The sequence below is a fragment of the Penaeus chinensis genome, chromosome 25 (genome assembly GCF_019202785.1).
Source record: "Penaeus chinensis breed Huanghai No. 1 chromosome 25, ASM1920278v2, whole genome shotgun sequence".
Taxonomy (NCBI): Eukaryota; Metazoa; Arthropoda; class Malacostraca; order Decapoda; family Penaeidae; genus Penaeus; species Penaeus chinensis.
The window spans coordinates 8665729-8684242 of record NC_061843.1 but is presented as its reverse complement, the minus strand read 5'-3'; the positions used below and the strand labels follow the sequence as shown (position 1 = coordinate 8684242).

Genomic DNA, 18514 nt, shown 5'->3' with positions numbered 1-18514 from the left:
ACGTGGATTGGCTTTGTCGCAAGGTCGACTCCTCGCCACGAAGGAGAAAGACTAAAGGAAAACGGAAGAAGGGAGAGATAAGAGGAAAAAGAGGAAATAAGAATATGAATAAGATGGAAAGAAAAGACACCAGGCGCTTTAATCCCAAAAGTTCCATAGCCAATCGAGGGAACCTTAAGACAAAGAGAGGAGTTTAAAAGAGATTAAAATAAATCGGAGACGGGGAAGATAGAACAAACGCGAACAGCAGTAAGGATAAGCAGACTCTTCCTCTGCTGCCCAGTCATGCCGCAGCACGCAGGCGCGCGCCCGACGGCGGCGCAGGCCTATATCTAAATCAAGGCGATGGGAGCGACCGCCTCCTAGCCTGACGCCCTGGGCGACGCAAGGAAACAGGACTGAGTATGGGCAGAGGCCGCGGGCCGGACCTTAGGCCACGAAGCCTGCCTTGAGCCCTTCTCTGCTTGCCCTGCATAGGCCTGAGCGCGGGCGTGCCTGGGCTGAGTCAGGTCTGGGCGTGGGCCAAGCATCTCCTCCTCCTCCTCCTCGCGGCTCGCCACCGTGACGCACCGCTGGCACTGCCGCCGACGCCGTGGGTGCATTATCTGAGCTTTGTGCCGTGCCGCTCTGCCCACGCCCGCGTACCTGGCTCGCACGTGGGCTGCATTCCGCCCTGCGACGCCACACCTGCCATCCAACACCTTTCGGCCACCAAAGGCGCACGCAAATATATATATTTACACGAAGTGTGTGTGTGTGTGTTAGTGAGTGAGTGAGTGTATATGTGTGTATGTATACACACACACACACACACACACACACACACACACACACACACACACACACACACACACACACACACACACACACACACACACACAAAGATATACATACATACACGGATACAAATACAAATACAAACACACACACACATACAAAGAAAAAAAAGTGCCACCGGAACGCGCCCCGGACACGAATGGCCGCCAGAGCCGCACCGCGCACACCAAATTGACACGACTCGACATGACCTTCTTCCGCCCTCCCCCCCCCCCCCCGAGGCCCCGAGACGCCCCTCACATCCCAATGCCAGTGAGGCTCGCCAACGCCCACGGTAATTAAGCTCAGCGGGTGTAGTCCCCTCAAGCCTCCCGACGACTGGGCCGGCGTTATGTCTGCTCGGGGCTCAGTGGTCATTACCCACTGGTCGTGAGTCCCCAGCAGTAGTCCTCAGGCCTAGTCGTCCAAATCCCTAGTTCATAGACCGCAGAACAATCTTCCCTCCCTGTCCAATCCTCCGTTCCTTATCCCCCTTCCCCGGCTTAAGGCCTCCCCCAACTCCCTCTTCCCCAATACTTCTTACAGGTTACTGCCTCCCCTTCCCTCAGCCCTCTTACGGCCTACTTCCTCTCTCTTCCCCCAATCCCTCCCCCCCCCCCATACAGCCTACTTCCTCCCCCGCCTCCCCACTTCCCTCCCTCTTCCCCATTCCCCTTACGGGCTACTTCCTCCCGCCGCCATCGGAACTGTAATTTCCTTCTCCTCGGGTGTGCCGAAGCAGAAACGTGCCATCCTCAAAGCGCACGTAAGGTCGACGCTCCCCACGACCAAGTGCGAAGAAGAGGACCTTACGGAGCAGACCTCGCTGGACCGGAGTCGGGTGGCGCAGCGCCAGAGCAGCGTCGTCCGCCTGCACTCCGCCCGCAGACCAATATGATGCTCGCCGCCGATTCTTACCGCTAATTAAGAGATTTTTGTGGTCTCGCACGCACGTTCGTTCGCTCGCTCGGGGAAATCGAGTCCTCGGCCAACGGTGAACGAAGGCAAGAAAGAGGGAACAGGAGGGGAAAAAAAAACAAAGATGGAGAGAAGGGAGGAATAATGGAAGTAAGCCGGGAGGAAAGAGTCGATGGACAGAAGACAAGCAAATAAGAACCAATCCACGCAGAATCGAGTGGCACGAATCTGGACCCTTTCCTTCCGAGCAACTAAAACTAGAAAAAAATGAGAATCGTCACTCGACAAACAAGCCAATAAATCTCATCAGCGATCTCGGAACACCTGCTGGGATTCATCATCTACTAAACGTACAGGTCCACCTTGCTAATATTACGTCGTATCATTTCATAAATGGATGGCGACGAGAGAGGGAGAGGGAGGGAGGGAGGGAGGGAGGGAGGGAGGGAGGGAGGGAGGGAGAGAGAGAAAGAGAGAGAAAGAGAGAGAAAGAGAGAGAAAGAGAGAAAGAGAGAGAGAGAGAAAGAGAGAAAGAGAGAGAGAGAGAAAGAGAGAAAGAGAGAGAGAGAAAGAGATGGAAGAGAGAAAGAGAGATGGAAGAGAGATGGAGAGAGAGATGGAAGAGAGATAGAGAGATGGAAGAGAGAGAGAGAGATGGAAGAGAGAGAGAGAGATGGAAGAGAGAGAGAGAGATGGAAGAGAGAGAGAGAGAGAGAGAGAGAGAGAGAGAGAGAGAGAGAGAGAGAGAGAGAGAGAGAGAGAGAGAGGAATGGAGAGAGAGAGAGAGAGGAATGGAGAGAGAGAGAGAGAGGAATGGAGAGAGAGAGAGAGAGAAAGAGAGAGAGGAATGGAGAGAGAGAGAGGAATGGAGAGAGAGAGAGGAATGGAGAGTGAGGGAGGCATGGAGAGTGAGGGAGAGAGAGGAATGGAGGGGAGAGGAGAGTAGAGAGATGGAGAGGAGAGTAGAGAAATGGAGAGAGATGGAGAGGAGAGTAGAGAAATGGAGAGGAGAAGAGGAAAGAGAATACGAGACCGAACGCGGAGTGGCTCAACAGCAGGCCGAGCGCGCGCACAGGAGGGCCCCGAGGCCGCCCTCCCCGCACGCCAGCCTCCCCCTCTTCCTCCTCCTCCTCCTGTCCGGCAGATAATCCATCCTTGTCCCGCTTCCACGAAAATATCCTCACTATTCCTCGCCCTATATCCTACATCTCCTCCGCTATCAATCCTCTCTCCGTTCCCGTCCCCCTTTTTGTCTCTCTCTCTCACTCACTCTCACTCTCACTCTCTCTCTCTCTCCTTGTTCCCGTTCCCTTCCCCCTTTTTGTCTCTCTGTCTCTCTCCCTCTTACCTTCATCTTGTTTCTTCCTCGCATTCCCTTATCCTTTCCAGGGATATTACCACCTGAACGAGATCCTCCCCCCATCCCAAGAACAGACCGACCGCCGCTGAGATGATCAACATAACACCCTTTAAAAAAACGGCAAACAAACAAACACGATAGCAAACAAAAACAGCAAGGGAAAAAAAAAAAACCCTGAAAGTTTCCTGACCAATCAATGCATCAACCAATCTCCTCCCCCCCTCCCTTACCCCCCACCCCCTCTTCATCTCCGCCACAATCAGTTTCCCCCTCCCCCCCATCTCCCCCCCTCCTCCCACTAACAACCTAACCAGAACCAGCTTTCCCCCCTCCTCCTCCCCCCCCCTCCACCACAGAGCCAATGGGATATTGTCCCTTCTCCCCCCCCCCCTCTTTCCCCTTGGACTTTAATAGGGTGGGACACAAGTCGGTGGCAGTAAGAGAAGCTGGAAGAGAAAGCGATGATGATGGAAGAATAGGAGAGGGGGGGGGGAAGGAGGAGGAGGAGGAGGAGGAGGAGGAGGAGGAGGAGGAGGAGGAGGAGGAGGAGGAGGAGGAGGAGGAGGAGGAGGAGGAGGAGGAGGAGGGAGGAGGAGGAGGGCGACGATGAGGGAGCAAGAACGAGGACGAGAAAGGAGAAAGAAGGATGATGAGAGAAAGGAAGGAGAGAAACTAAAGCGACATTTGCCTTGACATAAAAGAACTGAAGGGAAGGGAAAAAAAAAGAAAAAAAAAACTTGTTTGGCGACCCCGCGGTAAATTACAACTTTGAAACTGGAGTAACGAGGGAGGTGGAGGGGAGGAAGGGGGGGGGGGGGAATGATGGGAGAAAAAAAAGTGGATAGAATGAGGAAAGAAGAGAGAGGCGACAAGAGCTGAGGAGGAGGACGAGGGAGAGAATAGAGGAGAAAAGAGAGAAGAGAAAGGAAAGAAGAGAATGAAGAATTGAATGGAAAGAGGCGTGACAAAGCAGAACTCGAAATGACCAACGCAGAGAGACGAGGGGAGGGGAGTGATAAACGAGGGACACAGCAGAACACAAAACCCATGACGTTCCCGGTGAATAAAGAAAAAGGGGAAAACGAACTGGCAACACGCGAGAAGATTGGGAGGGAGGGAGAGAGAGAGAGAGACTGCGAAAGGAAAGGAATACCAGAGAATATGCGGGACACGACAAAGACTGATAAAGAGGAAAGGGGTGGGAGGAAGTGAGGGAGGGAGGGAGGGAGGGGGAGGGAGTGAGGGAGGGAGGGGGAGTGAGGGAGTGAGTGAGGGAGGGAGGGGGAGGGAGAGACCAACCCACGATCACAAGGGTTACGGCTCAATGGTACATTTTCCCGGACACCACCTCCCCTGAATGGGCATTGCACAGACGGTAAGTGTGGGCATGTTGAGACTAGCATGCCCACAGCATGTCACTCGAGCTCCCTCATTCCCATACCTTTCCCTACCCCGTCTGACCCCATATTCCCTGATAAGCCCTCTCTCCTCCCATTCTCCCCGTCTACCCCACTCACCCTACCCCTATCCCGTCCCCAACCCTTACACCTAGCCTTCCTTCGCCCTCCCCCCCCACCCCCATCTCCTCGCCACCACGATTTGTCTATCGCTCAAATCAGCGTCGAGTCGGTCCGTCACGTATCGTCATATCGGGCCCTAACGAGAAACCAAGCAGGAGACCAATCGTCTCCGCCCGCCCGCCCGCCCACGACAACTTTCTTTTCAACTTCGCTCGCCCAGATTGAAAACTTTGCTCTTCTTTCCGTTCACATCCACCCGCCACCCTCTCTCTCCTCCTCCTCTTTACTCTTCTCTTTGTTTTCATCTTTCGCTGCCTCTCTTCTTCGTGTCTTCCTCTTTACATGTATTTTCTCCGTTATTTTCTTCTCTTGCTCTTTATGCCTTTCTCTCTTACCCCCCCCCCCCCCCCGTGTTCCCCGCAGCAATACCATGCAGTGAACACAAGACGCATCACCGGCTATCAGACCACCGCCATAACAACCTCCTGTCTTCCCCCCAGCTGTTACTTCCAACGCTCAATATTTAAGCGGATGAGAGTAAAGCCTGAAGATCACTCCTCCCCCTACCCCCCCTCTATCACTCCTCCCCAACCCCCACTCTCGCTCAGCCTCCCTTCATCTCTTCCCTTCCCCTCCCTCCTCCCTCCTCCCCCCTCCTCCTCCTTTCAGTCCTGCCCTCCCACCAGTCCCCCTGTGGCCACCTCGAGCCCCTCCCCCCTCCCCCTCCCGGCCGTGCCCCAGCGCCCAACAATAACACCGTCAATATCGGGGCTTCTATAAGAGGCAATATGAGTTAGGCTCCAGCAATATCTGAGATGGGATGAGCCGGGGCCCAGAGAGCGCCATCCCACGCCTCCTTCGTAAGGTCGGGATTTCCATTGCTTGAGGCCGGGAGCGCCGCCCTTCCGATCTCTCTCCCAGGGCCATGGAGGGGCTATGGAGCTCCCGTCGTCGCAGTAACAATCACCTGGCGGAAATCTGGTCGTCAACTGTGTCAACTTCCGGGGGCTCTAGGACGCCAAAGGTCTCCCCTGCGCCCGGGCACGTGCACGTCTGCGTGTACGTATGCGTGTGCATGTGCGAGAGCGAGTGCGAGTGACTATTCCGTTTGTCTGCTTGTGCTTCAGTCTCCCGTACCTTCCTTGGTGCTATGGAGGGCTTGCACCCACCATATAATTCACACTCCGCAAACATTCCACATTAATCTAAAAAAGGGGCAGGCGAGGAGGGATATATATAGCTGGTCTCTCTCCCCTTAGTTTACACACGTGGCCTTCGCCCCGGACTGCATTGTTCCTCCTTGCTTAACGAGTGGCCCCTCATCTCTCTGCGGGCCCACCTCGAATTGTGCTACCCGAGTCTCTCTCTCTCTCTCTCTCTCTCTCTCTCTCTCTCTCTCTCTCTCTCTCTCTCTCTCTCTCTCTCTCTCTCTCTCTCTCTCTCTCTCTCTCTCTCTCTCTCTCTCTCTCTCTCTCTCTCTCTGTCTGTCTGTCTGTCTGTCTGTCTGTCCCCTTCCTCGTCTATCACCAGTTTCATCACATTATCCCTTCTTCCAATAACGCACCCTTGGGAAAGCTTTTACATCCATTGCAACAGCCATCGCGTCCTCTCTCGCATTCCCTCAACCTCTTTTTTCCCCTCTGACCGTTTCTCTCGCGTTCTCCCTCTCTCTTTCTCTCCCCTCTCTTCACCCGAAAAAAAGAGCCCCGCGTTTCCTCCGCCGTGCGAGCGAGCGAGCGAGCGAAGGGGCAGGAGGGCGAGACCAGAACAAGCTACAGTAAGTCGCGATCAAGCCCATCTTTACGACGGCGGAAACGAGTCGACTACAGCGTTATCAGCGCCGGCCATCCGATCCCGCCCTTGCCTCCGGAGAGAGAGAGGCGGGTGAGCGCGGGCGTGAGCGAGGGCCGGGTAGCCCTGGGTGCGCGAAATCTTGTGCAGTCAATCCTTTCTCTCTCGGCTTGCACACACTGGAACCGTTCCCCTCCCGACTTGCCCGACTTCCAATCCGGGATGGTGACCTTTTTTCTGGCATTTTGTGAACATGTATAATTCCGGTTCATTACCCCCGGTTTCATAATACGAAAACGGCCATGAAGCTATACACACGCCTAAACTCGTCCGCCCACACCCTCTCTCTCTCTCTCTCTTTCTGCCTAAGCTGCTTGCCCGGGTCTTCATAGCACTGGCTCAAATCTACGGTCAGCGCACGCCACATTTAACTTACTGGAAATCTAAACCATACAGGCTATTGCGGGACCCTCGGTCGCATTTACTCGCAAAACGTGGATAACAGCATAAATAGACTCCCAGCTTAGTCTATATCCTGCAGTTGGATGAAGAATGTCACAGCAAGCCCCCAGACCTGTGCCTACCCCCCTCCAAAGAGCATGCCCAAGTTCAGCATTAGAGCTCGATGGTTGAGTGGCTGGCTCTCTGCTCTCTACCCCCCCCCCCCCTTCTCTCTCTCTCTCTCTCTCTCTCTCTCTCTCTCTCTCTCTCTCTCTCTCTCTCTCTCTCTCTCTCTCTCTCTCTCTCTCTCTCCGTCTCGCCCGCCCGCCCTCGCTGAGATCTGTATGCACAACACCAAGCCGGGAATTTACCTCGGCTTTGAAGCTGTCCCGGTGGGCTGTAGCGGCGCTCTTCCATATTCAGGCCACGCCATCATCCCCGCTCGCGCCTCGCTCCTCAACGCACACACACACATACACACACACTCCTGACGCACTCGCGCTCTCATAATATTTCGTGCTATTCATCTCCCTCGCGCCGGGACAGCCAGCCGCCACACAAGACCCGTCGTTATGTTTACACCTTTCCGCGTCCACTTATCAAGGGATCCTCGTGCCTAAAGCTCACCTCTCCCGCTCCCTCGGCAGCCGCTGTTTACCCTCCTCCAGACAACTCTCATTCCCTCAAGAAATGTGAAATATTTGTACTCCTTTGAGCCAACGATGAGATGCTGGAGGGCGGGCGGGATAGGAGGGGAGGGAGGGAGAAGGACGGGGAGAGGGTAGAAGAGGGAGAGGATGCTGCTAAAAGAAGGTGGGACGGGAAGGAGAGAGGGAGGGTGAAGGGGATGGAGAATGGGGGGGGTGAAGAAGGGGAAGGGGGAAGCAAAGAACAGGGGGGGGGGGGAGACGAGAGGCGCGCAATGAAAGCGAGTGAGTCTGGGAGAGTCAAGTACTACACCCGAAAACCCTGGCTGAATAGGACTTAAAACCCGAAATCCCTCGCCGCACTGAGGGAACCATATTCACAAGACCTCTCCAAATATCCTTAGCCGAGCGTCGTAAAAAAAAAAATTGTGCACACTCCCTGCCTCTGCGTGTGCGGGCGAGCATGTTTCTTATAAGTAACTATATATACGCATGTAATAAAAAAAAAATGATATATGATCATAATGATCAATAAAAACAAGAAACAGCTGGTGTGAGCAGACGTCGGGAGCGGACAAGGGCGGGCGGGTGCGCGGGCGGCCTAATGCCCTCGCCGTCATCTGTTTCTGATTTTCCGATTTTCTTCTTCCCAGGACACGTCACCAAATAACTTGGTCGGCGCAGGCAATGAAGGGGGGGGGGGGGGATCCATCGACAGGTTGCGACTTTGGAAAGAGGGGAAAAGATGTAAAAGGTTGGCGCATTTATATATATATATATATATATATATATATATATATATATATATATATATATATATATATATAGAGAGAGAGAGAGAGAGAGAGAGAGAGAGAGAGAGAGAGAGAGAGAGGAAAGAGAGGAAAGAGAGGAAAGAGAGGAAAGAGAAAGAGAGAGAGGAGAGCATGAAGAGAGGAGAGGCGAGAGGAAAACCAGGAGAGAAGAAAACGAGGAGACAGAGATCATTATGTTGACAGATTAAAGCAAAGGAGGAACAAAGGGTGAGAATAGACACAGGGATAGGAAGAAAGGGGCGCCGATGACGAAACTTGGATATGGTGAGTCAGCAGAGAAGAAAGTGGGGATGAAGAGGAATATTGAAAGACGGGAAAACAGACTGGGAGGGAGATTAACGAGTAAGAGAAAGAAAAGGAGGGGGAAGGGTGGAGTGAGTGAGAGTGAGAGTGAGAGAGAGAGAGATGGGAGGGTAGGGAGAGAGAGAGAGAGGAACTGATAATCTGATAATCATGGGGAAAAAAGGAGGGAGGACATATTGATCAGATACACGGAAACACAGTTACCCAACTTAAGCATGAAATGAAGCAAGTACCTGGAGAGCCTTACCTTCATGGCCCGGCGTCGGCGAGGTAGCCTACCTGGTCTGGCCTGACGGAGGGGGTGGGGTTCCTCGGGGTAGTTTCGCGGGTACCAAACAGCTCGTCCTGCCCGTGGTGAGGTGGTGAGTGGCAGTCTTGGATGATGAGGTCACCATCACAACACCAACACTATCATCACCACCCAAGACGGAGGACTCTCCCTGCGTCACAGAACACACATTGGCACATGGCTGCAGGGCGCGGCGCAGAGGCAGCAACACATGACAACAATAACACTGTGGCTCACAGAGGCAGGCAGGTATCAGGCGGGAGGCTCCGCAGTGTGTGATCAGTCTTCTGTGGCTCTGTCTGTTGGTCGTGGCCAGTGTTATTGTTTATCATGCAACCATCAGCCGGGTGGCCACGTGTGTTGTGCAGGCGGGGTGGTGCCGGGTCCGCCATGGCGCGGGCGCCTCCGGGAGGAGGAGGGCGCCCCGCGACACGTCGGATCCTCTCCGCTCCTACCACGGACAAGACTAACGTGTGGCCCTGCTAGCTAGCTACCCGAGCTACCTACCTAACGGGTCCTAGCACGCTACCTAACGCCCTCTCCGGGCTCCCCTCGCCTACGTGTGCGCTGCCGCATCACCTCCAACTCTTCCAAAGGCGCCCACTATCTGCCCACGACGACCCCCTCCCCCCTCCCAGACACCGGAGACCACTTGTCCACGAGAAATTTGAGGAAACTCAAGGACACCTTGCCCCCACTCGCAGCGGCCTGCACGTAAACTCACTCACTCTCACGCACACTCACTCTCACTCCTAACTCCCTCAACCACCAAATCCAGGTCGGTCAGTTAGTTGTCGGTCCCCTACCTCCCTCCCTCCCTCTCAAAGTCAGTGTCCTTATACAGTCAATCGGCTACACTTCCCTCCCACAAGCACGAACCATTTTCATTTTGCCCTTAGGTCCATTACCCCAGCCACCAACACATACATTCACACTTAATCGGCACTCATCCCTTCCAATTGACGTATTCTTAGCCATTCCCTTGGAAAAAGAAAATCTGTCACTCTTACTCAAACCCACAACCAGTCTCACAGTCTCTAAGTCGCACGGTCGAGATATCACCCCCCTTATCCCCAACTCCTCCATCTCCCCTTCTCTCTCTCTCTCTCTCTCTCTCTCTCTCTCTCTCTCTCTCTCTCTCTCTCTCTCTCTCTCTCTCTCTCTCTCTCTCATATATGCATGAACGGCCGAAGATAAGTTGCAAAAGACAAAATATGCCGGACAATATGAAAATTACGGAAAAACATATCCAGAAAACGAGACAAACAGTAGTAAATAAGAGGACCAGGAAAAAAAGAAAAAAACAAACAACGAGAAAGATGGGGATAGCCAGAAAACGAGAGAGAGAGAGAGAGAGAGAGAGAGAGAGAGAGAGAGAGAGAGAGAGAGAGAGAGAGAGAGAGAGAGAGAGAGAGAGAGAGAGAGAGACAGCAAGAAAACGAACAAGAGGGTGAGAGCGAGCAAGAAAACGAGAATGAGAATTCAAAGAAAGGGAGGTACGAACCGACCAGAAGTAACTTCGTCATCGAGGCAAGGGAACGTGCCCGAAAGGGACACGGCCGCCCGGCCGCCGTCATGGAACAGAGGAAAGGCACAAGGGGAGGGGGGGGGGAGAGAGAGAGAGAGAGAGAGAGAGAGAGAGAGAGAGAGAGAGAGAGAGAGAGAGAGAGAGAGAGAGAGAGAGAGAGAGAGAGAGAGAAAGGAGGGGGGGGAGGAGAGGAAGGAGGGAGAAAAAGAGAAGAAAGGAGGAGAGGAGGTAGAGATATAGAAGAGAGAGAAGAGAGGAGGAGAAGGGGAGGAGAGGGCAAGGAGGAGGAAACAAATGAAGAACGGGTAGAAAAGAAAGAAAGCATGTAGAAAAGGGGTGCATACGGTGGAAAGAATGCACAAAATGAAAAGGACCGAACACAAGGACCACTTATCGCAAAGAGAAGGAAAACAAAAGAGAAGACAGTAAGTACGAAGTAACAGACAAAAATAGGAACGTAACACAGGAACAAAAGGAGAGCACAGAAGGATAAAACGACAACGGGAAATGGAACCAAAACAAACAAAAAATAACAAAAAAAGAAAGGAACAAAGAAAATATCCACAAAATCACAAGACAAAGCCAGACCTCAGACGCCCAAGACACGAACAACGCAGACAGACAGACAGACAGACAGACGTACGACAACCACGACAGCAACAACAACAACGACGAAAACGAAGACGACGAAATGGATGACACGCCCCCCCCTCCCCTCCCCCCTCCCTCCCTCCCTCGAGGCCCAGGATGGCTCGTCGACCACAACCACGCCACGGTGACGGCATCAGCGCTCAAGAGTTTCCAGCGGGGGCCCACAACCACACCAACTCGTATTATAAAATATGAACACGCCGAAAGGTCACCCACACCAGCCCTCCTACACCTAAATTGGAAGTCCTGCTACTATTTCTTCTGGATTCTGATTTTTTTCTCTTTTCTTCTCTGATCTACTTTCACTCTTGCTCGCACGCACGCACTCGCTCGCTCGCTCAAGCAACTCGTTCAACTCATTCATTCAACGCTCTAGATTTGTCCACCTCTCTCTTTTTTTGTGTGTTGTACTCATGTACTCAAGTATATAGATATAGAAATACGAGTATATATATATATATTCTTGAAAATCTTGCTCAAGAGACTTACAAGGAAGTTATAAAATATACGATTCATCTACGTTTCATGCTGGAAGGAAAAGGGAGTTCTACTTACTACTGTCTATACTGTTGTCGAATTTAGGAGGGGGAGGGGGGAGGGGGGAGGGGGGAGGTAGGAAGTTGTCAATAGAGGGAGGGAGGGAGGGAGCAGTCAACAGAGGAAGGGAGGGAGGGAGCAGTCAACAGAGGGAGGAGTCAACAGAGGGAGGGAGGGAGGGAGGGAGGAGTCAACAGAGGGAGGGAGGGAGGGAGGGAGGGAGGAGTCAACAGAGGGAGGGAGGGAGGGAGGGAGGGAGCAGTCAACAGAGGGGGGGGAGGGAGGGAGGGAGCAGTCAACAGAGGGGGGGGAGGGAGGGAGGGAGCAGTCAACAGAGGGGGGGAGGGAGGGAGGGAGCAGTCAACAGAGGGGGGGAGGGAGGGAGGGAGGGAGGGAGGGAGGGAGGGGAGCAGTCACGAGGGAGGGAGGTAGCAGTCACGAGGGAGGGAGGTAGCAGTCACGAGGGAGGGAGGTAGCAGTCAAAAAAGGGAGGGAGGGAGATTTCAACAAAGGGAGGGGAAGGTAGCGGTTTTGCAGTAAGGGACAGACGTTAGAGATTCTGAGAATGCAAACAACTGGGCATGGTTGGGGCAGGGATTGTAAACGACAGTGTGCAGGGGAGGGAGGAACTAGAGGGAGGTGTCAATAAATCAATCAACAGTAGGGAATGAAGGGGCAGTGTAGGGAGCCAGTCAAGCAGGTAAAGTAAGACAAAAATACGTCAGTCAGTAGGAGGGAGGGTTCGAGGGAGAGTTAGGGCAAGGACAGTCAGTCCAGTCAGTCAAAAAATGGAGGCAACCGACAGAAATCAAGTGAAGTCAAAAGGGCACGTCAAAAAGAACACCAGAAAAGGTGAGAAAAAGATAACCTTTAAAAGAGACAATTAGTATACAGATCAACATGGCTTGTACTGAGAGAACGTCTGGGATTTCAGCATCACTACAAGGTCACGAGACTTGGAAAAAAACAGACTGAAAGGGGGAGGGGGAAGGAGGGGGAAGGCCAAGTACTAGAAGTATAAAAAAGAGCGTACATTAAAGATTTGTCTATATAAAATATATATAAAGTATTTTTGGCTGAGGTGCTGATGGTGGTGGTGGAGTCTGCTATATGAGGAGCTGCGATGGTAGTTGTGGTTGTAGATATAAGGTACCCGATGGTGGCGGGGCGGGGGGAGGGCGGGGAGGGGGCTGTGCCGCCCGGCGCACGCCCTGCAGCGGAGGGGGCGCGGGCGGCGCCGCCACCCCACCGCCCTTCCTCCGCCCCACGCGCACGCACACACGCGCGCACACACACACACGCACGCACGCACGCAGGCACGCGCACGCACGCTCTCTCTCTCTGTGGCCTGTACAGCGACGGGCGTGTGGCGTGTGGCGTGTGGGCGCGAGCGAGGGCGGGCACGCCTCGTGGTTTCCTTGTAGTTGTGGTGCTGTGTAACTCTGTAGGAGCCCTCGGCCTCAGACGGAGAGTGTTGCCGTCCCAGCGGAGCCGACGACAGCAACACCCTCTGTAATCTATCACCAACGCGACCAAAACTACAACTTAAATCCAAATCACAAAAGATTATCATCATTTGGCTTGACACAGTCACATGAGCAATACAAGAGCTGAACGGAATCTTGAGAACTTACGGATGAAAATGGCAATAGTAATACTAATGAAAAATATATCTCGCCCTCGCCCCCAGCCACGTCACAGCCAGTCTCCAAGAGGCCTCCAGGGAAGCCCCCAAGGAAGCCTCCGCGAATATGCCTCCCTCCTCCTCCTCCTCCTCCTCCTCCTCCCCCCCTCCTCCTCCTCCTCCTCTCGCCGGGCTTACAGGACAACGGGTGCCGCACAAACGCACGGACTTCTCGCCTCCAGCCTCATGCCCTTCGGCAGGAGATCACCGAGGGCGGCCAGGAGGGGTGGAGGCGGGGCCGAGGAGGAACCTGGTGGAGGCTGGCTGTTCAGGTGAAGGTCCACGGGATGGAAGGGGAAGAGGGGGGGAGGGGGTAAGAGGATGGAGGGAGGAAAGGAGAGGGTGGGAAGACGACAGGGTGGAAGAAGAGGCGGTGAGAGGAGGAAAGGAAGGAAGAAAGGGAGAGGAACAGAAGTTTGGGATGGAAGAAAAGGAGAAAGGGTGAAGCGGAGAGAGAGGGAAAGAATAAAGTTGAAAATAGAGAGAGGGGAGGAGTGGATGGGAAAATGCAGGAGAGGGAAGGGAAAAGGAAAGCATAAGAAAATCAAAGTCCAAGACGATGGAAAAGATTGAGTCAGGAGAGAGGTAATTGCAAGACAGGGAAGGACAGGGGTATGTACAAAGAACAAAACACTGGGGAGGAGGAGATAGGAGGGGGAGAGGGGGAGAGGGGGAGAGGGTGAGAGGGTGAGAGGAGGAGAGAGGGAGAGAGGGAGAGGGAGGGAGGGAGGGGGAGGGAGAGGGAGGGAGAGAGAGAGAGAGACAGAGAGAGAGAGAGACAGAGAGAGAGAGAGAGAGAGAGAGAGAGAGAGAGAGAGAGAGAGAGAGAGAGAGAGAGAGAGAGAGAGAGAGAGAGACACAGAGACAGAGAGAGAGAGAGAGAGAGAGAGAGAGAGAGAGAGAGAGAGAGAGAGAGAGAGAGAGAGAGAGAGAGAGAGAGAGAGAGGGAAGGGTGGAGGAGGAGGAAAGAGGGGAGAAAAGGAATTATACAGGTAAAGGGTTTATCTCGAGACCGAGGAAACGGAGGGAAGGAAGGGGGGGGGGGGGGTAGACGAGGGAAGGGAAAGGGGTATGGGACTGGGAGCGACGAGAGTTGGATACGTTAAATCTAGAAAAAAATAAATTCGACACTTACCAACATTGGGGTTTGTGAAGTCCCAGCTCTCTGCGTCATTCTTGTACACATTCAATTTCGTTGGCTGGAAAAAAAATGAAGAAATTAATGTTTGACCAGTAAATATATATACACATACCATATCACCAATCTATAATAGGCAGAAAAAAACGTTTCCCAGTTTCTTTCATCGATCTACACAAGAAAATAACAAACAACAATGAAATCTTCTAAATCACTACCGACATAAACCCAGCTGATCATAACAAAACTGCGCAAAGAGACGGATCTGCCCGACCCAACCAGTCGCTCATGAGGCAGTCAGATGGATGTACTACATGCAATCCATTTATTTACCCGTGAGTCTGTATTACTCTTTGCTTTCTCTGCTTCCCATCCCTCCATCCTTCTCCCCTCCTCTGTCTCGTCTTTCCACCCTCCCTCCCTCCCTCCCTCCCTCCCTCAGCGCCCCCATCCTTCCCTTCCTCCCCAAGCCAAACCCGCGTCGCCAGTACACATTCCTGTACCCGCATCCACATCGAAACCAACACCGCCATCATCACCTGGCGACAGACGCCCGCACGAGAGCAAAACAAGCTCTTGGGAATTCCGCGAATGCCCGCATACCAACACTAATAATGGTATAAACAAAATCAAAAGGGAGTGGGGAGACAGGGAGAACGTGGAAATATGGAAGGAGGTGAGGGAGAGGGAGAGGTGAGGGTGAGGGTGAGGGTGAGGGGAGGGAGAGGTGAGGGTGAGGGGAGGGAGAGGGGAGAGATATGTGGACAAAAAAAGAAAAAAAAGAAAAAAGAAAAGATAAAAACAAAATCAATCCCCGCTGGCGTCTTAACAGGCCAATCAACGCTCGAATGCCCCCAAAAATGCCATAAAATTTCAGAGCCGCAAAGATGACCCCCTTCAACTAAATAAGCGAGAAATTTACCGCACACACTCTCGGGATGTAAATACCGACGAGGAAGAAGGAGGGGGAAAGAAGGATGATGATCAAGAGAAAGTCAAACCATAGAGGAGCAACGCCATCTTCAAAAAGTACTTGTAATATACGACCCGGCCGGGAGAAGGAGATACAACGACGAAAGAAAAGTTGAGGAAGAAAGAGCGAAAGAGAAAAAGAAAAGAAAAGAGAAGAGAAGAGGAACTAAACTCAGAAAAACAAACCCTCACACGTGATACTTCCACATACTGAAATGACTATCCAGGTAACACACAGGTGTACTGTCAAGCGTCACAAGGTACAAGACTGTTGACTCCTGCCAACATTCTGATGAGGCGATGAAGAGTGGAGGGGGGGGGGGAGGGAGAGAGAAAGGGGAGGGAGAGGCAAGGGGGAGAAGCGGGAGAAGATGAGGGAGAAGAAGGGAGATAGGAAGGAGAGAGGAATACGATGAAGGTCGAAGAGAAGAGAAGAGAAGAAGAGAGAAGAGGGAGAATGAAAGGAAAGGGGAAGGAAGACGTGAGGAGGGGGGTAGGGGGGGAGGGAGGGGGGAGGGAGGGAGGAAGGGAGAGAGAGAAAAAGACTGACGAGTCTTAGGAGGGAAAGTTATGACAGACAGATATGGCGGGTTTTTGGCAGGTGAAGTAATGAAACCCGCGTCCCATCTCCCGCTGCTTCGACTCGTCCCCCCTCCCCTTCCCGCCGTCGCTCCCCTCGACTCCCCTCGGCGCAGAGTCCAACGCACGCACTCCCACTCCCGTCTCGCTCACAACGCGTCTCCCTTTCACCTTTATAAAGGCGCGGTAACGGGCGCTCCCTTGCCCTCCACGCGATCCCAGTGCCCTCCAAGCACCGGATCCACTGTGCCTGCTTGTTTACCTGCTTCCCTACTTGCTTCTTCCTCTCTGTTCTGTATTCTCCCTTCTTCCCTTCTTACTACTGCTCTGTCCGAATCCTTTCCTTCCACCTTCCTCCCTTCGTCCCTCTTTTCTGTTCGGATTTATCTCTTCCTTCCTTCCTTCCTTCCTCCCTCCCTCTGTCCAACCATTCTTTATTCTGATTTTACCCCTTCCCTCCTTCATGCTATCATTCCTATTTCTTTCTGATCTGTCCTTATCCCTCCCCCTCTTATCCTCTCTCTCTCTCTCTCTCTCTCTCTCTCTCTCTCTCTCTCTCTCTCTCTCTCTCTCTCTCTCTCTCTCTCTCTCTCTCTCTCTCTCTCTCTCCGTCCCTTCCTTCCTAGTGGTCTGCTTCCTTCCCTCGCGTTGCTTCCCCTTCCACCCATCCCCCCACCCACCCACCCACCCACCCACCCACCCTCTCTCCCTCCCTCCCTCCCTCCCTCCCTAGCTGGTATGTGATCCCGGGCTTATTGCTGGCCCCGAAAGAAAGAAAAGAAGTTAAACAAATCACCGGCCATTGTCATAAAGAGCTTCAACCTCAACTTCATTTCACCGCTCGCGAGAGATAGGAGAATGGGAAGGAGAGTCGTGGCGGGGAGAGGGGGAGAGAAGAGAGGGGAAGGATGGGGGGATGGGAAGGGGGGGGAAGAAGGCAAGAAGAGAGGGGAAGGAAGGGGAAAGGGTATGGGGCGGAGGGCGTGTGTGGCTTTAAGTAACATGCTCGTGGAAACCACTAGCGTCGGCCACCCACCACACACGCGCCTTACCTGGCCGAATGATCAGCCCCCTGCTTGCAACAACGCTGCAACGACCATTCCTGACCGAAAGCACCGCTACAGACCCTGGCCGATCGCATTGCTGGTCGGCTGATGGCGCAGCTCAACGCAACGTATCTGGGGCGAGGTCTGGCGGTCATTCATTTACCCCTTTCCTTCTTCCCTTCTTTCTTCCTCAGCCTTCTTTTCCTTTACTTCTCCTCCAAGCAGCAGCGAGAAGAATCATTACGGACAGGTAATACGAGGCGAGAGACGAGGGAAGGGGGTGAGTGAAAAGAGAAACAGAGAAACAGAGAAAGAAAGAAATAAAAGAAAGAAAGAAAGAAAGAGAGGGGGAGGGAGAGGCGGGGGAGAGCAGCACGTGCTCAGTAACTTATTAAAGCGCTGGTCGTTCGGCGTTGGTCTCCGCCCTCCCGACTCCCCAGTCAGTCTGTCAGTCAGTCAGCGGTCTGCTATGTTGGTCACATCATGTGGTGTATCATGTGGCCTGCGCCGTAAAGAACATGATTCATGGCACGCGGGCACTCTCATTTCGGGCATACCAGAACCAAGACTGACATGCCACACCGGACAACGTCATCACTCTCCCTCGCCCCCCACCCCCCACTCTCCTTACTCCTCCCCTCTCTCCAACCCCCTCGCCCTCGGTGTTACCTCAGCGACCCACATGTCGGTCTCTTCTGCACACCTTCCTCGTCGTACGACTTGAGGGAGGTTAGGGGACGGAGGAGAAAGAAAGAGGGTGGAGGGGGAGATGGAGACAGTAAGGAAGGACTGAAGGGGAAGATGGGGAAAGGAACGAAAGGAAGAGAAAGAGGGGACAAACAGAGAGACGGGACGGACAGAGGGGGGAAAAACACCCAGGGCAGACGGCGGCCGCGCTGAGGAAAACTTTCGCACTTCCTCCGTCCCGACGCCCCCCTCCCTCACCTTTCCCTCCCGTAACGAGGTGTTGGTGGGCGAAGCGGGCGCGGCAATGAACATAACATATTCCTCCGATGGCTCCAGTTGGCCAGTTAGCGACACGCGTCAATAACGTAACACCCAACTTCGGCAAAACTTCTCGCTCCAGAGAGAGAGAGAGAGAGAGAGAGAGAGAGAGAGAGAGAGAGAGAGAGAGAGAGAGAGAGAGAGAGAGAGAGAGAGAGAGAGAGAGAGAGAGAACGATGTGAATTTTACTGCCGCTTTCCTTCTTTCGAAAACAACAAACATGTAAGCTCTCTCTCACTCACTCATTCACTTCCCGCATTCATCCGAGTTTAGACGTGCGTACAGACATACATATACATTTTCCCGCAATTCCCGGCGTTTAAAACTGCCTTCTCAGGACGAATGGAAAGCTCTTAGCATTTAGCCATTACCGTATGCTAATGTCCTAACGTTTCCCCTTCCTACCCCCCCCCCCCCTTTTACCCTGCCCCCGATCAATAGCCGGGGATGATCGTCTCATTAACCCGAATATGC

The 18514-nt window shown here is 53.2% G+C and overlaps 1 protein-coding gene across 13 annotated transcripts in view; it reads right to left on the bottom strand.

Moving 5' to 3' along the window:
* The window catches only part of LOC125038780 (heterogeneous nuclear ribonucleoprotein L-like), a 190208-nt gene that overhangs the window by 10931 nt on the left and 160763 nt on the right, over positions 1–18514 (bottom strand). For all 13 annotated transcript variants that reach the window (XM_047632378.1, XM_047632379.1, XM_047632380.1 and 10 more), the window contains one exon: positions 14436–14499. In XM_047632378.1, the coding sequence (XP_047488334.1) occupies positions 14436–14499 (64 nt within the window). The remainder of the gene's footprint in view (positions 1–14435; positions 14500–18514) is intronic.